The sequence below is a fragment of the Octopus bimaculoides genome, chromosome 6, assembly GCF_001194135.2.
Source record: "Octopus bimaculoides isolate UCB-OBI-ISO-001 chromosome 6, ASM119413v2, whole genome shotgun sequence".
In the NCBI taxonomy this organism is placed as follows: Eukaryota; Metazoa; Mollusca; class Cephalopoda; order Octopoda; family Octopodidae; genus Octopus; species Octopus bimaculoides.
Genome location: NC_068986.1, coordinates 90007072 through 90013908, shown reverse-complemented (window position 1 = coordinate 90013908; position 6837 = coordinate 90007072). Strand labels below are relative to the sequence as shown.

Here is a 6837-nt window from a genome sequence, read left to right as displayed (position 1 = left end):
ATATATATATATATATATATATATATATATATATATATATATATAGTGTGTATGTATATGGTTTGTGGGGCTTACTGGTTAGTGTTGAGCTCATGATTGTAATGTTGTGGGTTCATTTCCTAGACCGGACAGCTTTGTGTCCTTGAGCAGGGCACTACATTTCATGTTGCTCCAGTCTGCCCAACTGAAAATGAGTACCAGCTGACTGCTAGTACAGCTATCTCTCCCCCCTAGCTTTCATATCTTTGATGTTGTACAGGGTCAAGACTGGGATGGTCGAGAGAATAACAGTTTTTGCCTGTGACTACATAAGTACCTTGAACAGTTAGCGTAAGCTTGGTACATGCTGCCATGTCACACTCACTTATGAGTGATGGCTAAGATTTCACACATGCAAACACTAGAGAGAGAAAGAGAGAGAGAGAGATGTGTTCGTGAATTGACATATGTATGTGCATTTATATGTGTGTGTGTGCATACATATTGGCTATCTGTTGAAGATCATTTGGCACCTTCAAAAATACACACATACACACAAACATGTATTTTACTTTTTATCTAAATCTCTGGTTATCTGAGCTTCTTCCAAAAATTCTCATTTGATACGTAGTTTTAAAAAAAACTGCTATTAATTTTTAGTTTTTTTATTCTTTTTCTTTTCCTGTATATATTATTTCCATTGTTTATGAATTCTGACTTAGATCAATTTTGGAATATGGGTTGAGTAGATTTATTGTTTCAAAAAATAAACAAACCCAAACAACAATAATAATAATTATAATAATAATTCCAACTTAGAATATTGGACACATATTTTTTAATCCTTTGTTTCTATTAGACTAAATAATTATTGCAACATTTTCAGCTTCTTTATCTCTTATAAAATTTCTATTATTATTGATTTTTAATATTATTATTAGTATTATTATTTCTAACTTAATATTTCAATTTTATTCTAAGTTCATCAAATTGGCTATTTTAACAGTCAGATAATCTAGACCTTAGTGTGTGTGAAGAAAGAAAGAACTACTTAGCAATTCGATATTGTTATTCTGTGTCTATAGTCAAATACTTATCTTTTGAATGACATAGTCTACTCAACTGTAAATAAGTTTCAGCAAGTAAGAACAACTTATTGCTGTAGACAGGGGGAGCACTGCAAAACAAATGAGTGTTTCATTAGCTTTCAGTCTTGAGTGTTGCTGCAGAGGATGGACTCTTTCAAAGAAGCATTGTCAAGTCCCTTTAAGATAATTGGTTTAAGCGGCTCATAGCTATAAGAAACACACACATTCACATAATGAAATTGTTACTAGTTATGCTTGGTATTTAGAGTTGATTATTTGGTTTTCTCATGTGTAGGAAATGTCTGTATTTGCAGTCATTTTCTTATTTCTCAATAACTGGGAAAGCACTGTTGATAGAGGAAATATGGGATCAAACTCGATAAATAAGTAATGTTTATATGTATTGGATATCTTTTTTATGATTTCAGCATACACTAGTCTTCAGTCTTCTGTGATTGCACTGGAGTTGTATTGCTTGATGTGTTGATATCTACCTATATATATAATATTATGGCTGTATGCTTAAGAAATTAGCTTTTCAACCATGTGGTCTTAGGTTCAGTCTGATAGTGCAGCACCTTAGGCAAGTGTTTTCTGCTGTTATCTGGGGCTGACTAATGCTTTATGAATAGAATCAATAGAATTGGAAGCTGTACAGAAGTCTATCATATAAATATAAAATATGTGTGTTGTCATTTTTCCTTCATTGTATGAGATTGGATGTTTATATTCCCAGTGGATGTTACAGCCTGTAGCTATGTACTCTCAAAGTAGTGGAATAAAAAGAGCCCTTACTTGTAAAACAGGTAAGGGTTAGAGACAGCAAGGGTATCCAGCCATAAAGCATCCATCTAGTATGTGCTAGTATAGAAAAACAAGTATAAATTAAGGAGCAAGTATGTGTGTGTATGTATGTATGTATGTAGTAAAACTAGTTTAGATTAAAACTATGAATAGAAGTTAAATAAAAATAAATGAAATTAGTAAATTAAGTAAACAAAGAAACTATCTCTCAGAAGAAAACTGTGAGGTGGGGTAAGTAACCAGATAACATTAATTAACCATATTACTCAAGGTATTTTAGTAAATTGTAATTATATTTTAGGATGGTTTAGCTTTCCTCAACGCATGCATTTCATACATGCATATTGAGAAGTTGATTTATATACACACAACCTTAAATGAAATATTTCTATTGTTTATTAGTGAAATACTTTCGACTTTCTGTTGTTTGGGAAAGGTCCTCAGTGTTAGTAACAGTACAACATATATTCTGTTATATATTTGTCTGTAAAACCTGTTAGGGAAGAGAAAAAAACAACTTAAAAAACAAAAAACAACACAACAGCCAATTTTATAAATGGTTAATGAAAAGTATTGTTCATATAATTTTATGCATAAGAAATGATTTTTATATTTTTCATTTATATATTTTCACCTTAGTAAATATATTTTACAGTATCAAATACATGTATATATAATGTTTATCACATGTTATCTTCAGGAGCTTAAGGTTGGAATATTAAGCTTGTCTTTCATTCCAATTGAGTTGTTTACCATTTCATAATACCATAGATACTTAAATAATTAAGTAATGAATTCCTCTATTTTCTTAAAATTATTACTCATAAGTTATTATTTTATATGGCCCTGCTATAAATTGTTTAATGTTCATTAATCCCTCTATTTTGGTAATATGCAAAGGAATAAAGTTTGAAAATTTAATTAATCTTTCAAAAATATGTTAAAAACTTCCATATTTTGCAGTTTATGAAGAGAAATAATTCAAAAATCTTCTAACTAAAATGATATACTTGGATTAATTAGTAATAAAATGTATTATTCCTCAGCATTAACTATAAATCAGCTTTCATATAATATTCATAGATCCTCTATAATTTATATTCTCTCAAATTTGTAAGATTTAAATGAGGTTGATCCATGTGGATCTGACACTACTTATTAGACATCGTTGTCACTGTATTGCTTTAAGCAATTTTGTGTCTCCTTTTTGATGTCCAATGGATATGTTTGTATTATTCTGGGAAATTGAATTGATAGATTGGTTTATAAAAGAGTGCAAACAGTGTAAAATATTCACAGCTGCATTGTTGGTCTGATACAGTGCTGACTGGCCCTGTGCACATTTTAAAGTTGTTGGCATTAGGAAGAGCATTCAGCCATAGAAATTATGCCAAGAGCTGACATTGGAGTTCATTGCAGCTCTATGGCTTACCACATCCTGTCAAACTGTTCAACCCATGCCAACATGGAAAACATTAAATGATAATGATTTCTCCAAGAAAGATTATAAATGGTACATAGGTAATATATTATCTAGCATAAAATAATTAAAAAGAAAAACTAATATTACTGCAAAAATTTAGTGTTTAAAGAATATGTAATTTCTTCAATAATGCTTATACCAATGATAATTTTTAAATAATAATAAAAATGATAAAAGTAATAATGATGATATTTCAAGTAAAAAATCTGTAAAATATTTGTTTACTGTTATATGTAATTATGTATATGTAAGTGTTCATAAGAGAGACATGTTTCTCTCTTTGTGAATACTTGGGGCTCTATTAATTTTCTTGTTAACCACTACAGCAAATTTGATTCATAAGTTAAACAATGAGTATTTTAAATCCATTAATGTGTTCATCCTGTAATCATAATATACAAATATTTTTGATGAAAAGTTCACATGACTTTTTTTTCCTTCAAAATTTCATTAGAGATTTGATATTTTTCGATAAAATAAGATATTTAGGTGCTTTTTTTTGGAAGCCCTTTTTTCTGACTCCTTGTCCTTTCCTTCCTTATATGGCTGTTGTCGAGCAGGGTCGTCTCCACGCTTTGATTCCTCACGCATCGGTTCCCCAAAGTTTGTATACCCCAATTTGGAATGGGACGATGAATTTGCCGAAGGTAGGAACCAGTATTACCTGCCTCCCTAGTTCTTTATTCTGCCTACAGTGTCGTATTTTTTTGCCATGCTTTACAGTCTAGCATGATTCATCTGCTAGTAACACATTCGTATCATGATATATATATATGTATGTGTATATATATGTGTGTATATATATATATATTTATAACATGAAGTAAATCTCTATCTATCTATATATACATTACAACTGTGTTGACTTTGCATGTATTTTCTTCAGGAAGGTGCGTTTCTTTGTGGCAACAATGTCAGTACACATTTCACAAACATGTTAAATTCATTTGTTGCGTAACCGATTTTGGTTAATTATAACACTGTTCTTCTCCATCCCTTACCCACCCATGTTTTATTCTTTGCTATTTCATCTACCCACCAATACACACACGCATACAAATATGAAAAACACATTCCTAAACACTCTCCATATAAAACACATGGTGGCTTTTATATATATATATATATATATATATATATATATATATATATATATATATATATATATACACATGCATACATACATGTTGGTGTATATGTATATCTGGATGTGTTGATGTTTAGAGTTGAAATATGAGATAAACCAATCTAATTATAAATGTTTAATGAACAAATATGTGACCCTTCCCAGAATTCTTTGCCTGCTCCCCAAACTGACCTGCCTGCTCTTCAAGTCACTAGCTTTGCGTCTGATAAAAGTAATAATAATAATAAATAAAACGAGACACTTTTTTTTTTTTACCTCTTACTCTCTTTCTTTCCAAAATCTTCAAGATTTTATGAAGGTTGTTGCTGTGATATTAGTGTTAATTTTCTAAATACAAACTAAAGCAAATTACCAAGCAGCTACAACAAACAAAAGCTTCTTTCACTTACGCAATGCAGGCTTAAAACATCTGCGACCACTCTTGGCACTGGACAGTCTGCCTGGACATGATTTGCATGACAATGCATGCTTTCTGGATTTGGAGTTGATAGACCTTTTTTTGTTTTTGCTTGTTTGTATACATATATATGAATATATATGTCTGTGTATATATACATATGTGTCTGTATATACATATATCTGTGTGTATATATATCTATATATGTATGTATGTATGTGTATGTATATACATGTATGTATGTATATATATGTTGTAAATGTTTTAAAATTGTTTATTTTTATTTATCTTTTGTTTCATTTATTTATTATTATTATTATTATTATTATTATTATTATTATTATTATTATTATTATTTTCATTATTGTTTGCAATCTAATTTCATTTTTGCACTTGTGCATTACCTTGTGTTTTGCTTGACTTAATTTTATTTTGTTTTAATTTTGTTTTTCATTTTAATTGGTTTTTAATCCTTTTATTATAAAATCTAACTACTGTGGGGACTTACAAAAATATTTACTGTTAAACATGAAAAGCTGTCTTGCATTAGTTCTTGCCATTAAATATTATAACTGCAATCATCCTGCATTATGCCTTCATAGCTAAAGCTTCTATTAAAAGCAAAAATCAATTAGTTACATTATTTCATCAAAAAATTTTTTTCCCTGCATTTAAAAACTGACATGATGAATTGTTTTTAAAGTTAATAAATCCTGAGGGGCTGCTATTGTAACCATTTGACGCCTATTTTTACTTTACATTTTGAAATAATGCCCTTTTGAGAATTAAATTTTATTTTTTTTATCTTTTGGTTTAAATGTTTATTGTATTAACACAGATTGCTGAAAAGTTTGGTATGTACGTGCTAATACAATAAAAACATATACTCTGTGTCTTAGCTGGCCCTAGCTCTTATACTGAAGATAATCAAGAGATCTTACTAATTGAACTATTTAAAATAGACACACACAAAATTTATACATACTTATGTACATTTATACATTTAGGTGTTAGAAATCCAGGTAATTTAGATTCATTAAGGTAGACTAATAATGATGTATTGTCTCACCTTAATTTCCATGTCATTCCATAACAAACAAAAACTCATAAAGCAGTTATATATTTTTTTTAAATGGCCTTTAATAACTACTCTTCAATATTTGTTGAACTGATATTTTCACATTTATAGCACAATAAATATTTGATATTGTGATTGCTCATTCACAACAACAACAACAATACTGTTCAATTTAAAGTATATAACATGTAAATTTAATTGCCATTTCATTGCCGATAATAAATCATTACTAATGTCCAGATAAAACATTTATGAAAGAATATTTTGTTTCTTCTATAATAATAATAATTATTATTATTATTATATATATATATAATATATAGGCATGTCAATTGCCAGATGTTTTTACTGTGGTATTTTTGGTATTAAATTCTACTATAATGAAATATATTTTTCTGGATATGACAAAATAATATTGACTAAACTGTATAATAACCATATACCAACTGGAAGAATATGCATTTCAAGAATATAAGGAAAACTAGATTGCATGCTTGTCAGTTTTGTTTGGTTAAATGTGTGTGTTTGTTTCTTTTTATCTTTTTTTTTATCTTAGGAATATTTTTTTTCTATGTTTAATGTATTTTCTTTTTAATTTAAAAAAAAATTTATTAAATGGAGAAAACTTTGTTCTGCAGTGCAATTTAATCTAACTAGGTTTGTTTTTGCCCTCCTTTCAATCAACCAATCACATACTGTCAGTTGGAACCGTTGGAGAAATCTGGTCAAACATTAAATAAATTTTCATGAAAGGATTATTATTATTAGTATTATTAATTTTATGTATATATGAAATGAAATTTATTACATAACTAGTTGAAATGAAGACAAACTGTATAGTCTACCCAACTGGTTTAACTG

At 28.8% G+C, this 6837-nt stretch overlaps 1 protein-coding gene across 33 annotated transcripts in view; it reads left to right on the top strand.

Moving 5' to 3' along the window:
- Positions 1-6837, top strand: part of LOC106869810 (cytoplasmic dynein 1 intermediate chain 2) — an 85864-nt gene that overhangs the window by 57304 nt on the left and 21723 nt on the right. For 16 of the 33 annotated variants that reach the window (XM_052968934.1, XM_014915679.2, XM_052968940.1 and 13 more), the window contains one exon: positions 3915-4001. The exons of the other annotated variants lie outside the window; for them this stretch is intronic. In XM_052968934.1, coding sequence (XP_052824894.1) covers positions 3915-4001 — 87 coding nt within the window. The remainder of the gene's footprint in view (positions 1-3914; positions 4002-6837) is intronic. 33 annotated transcript variants of the gene reach the window in all.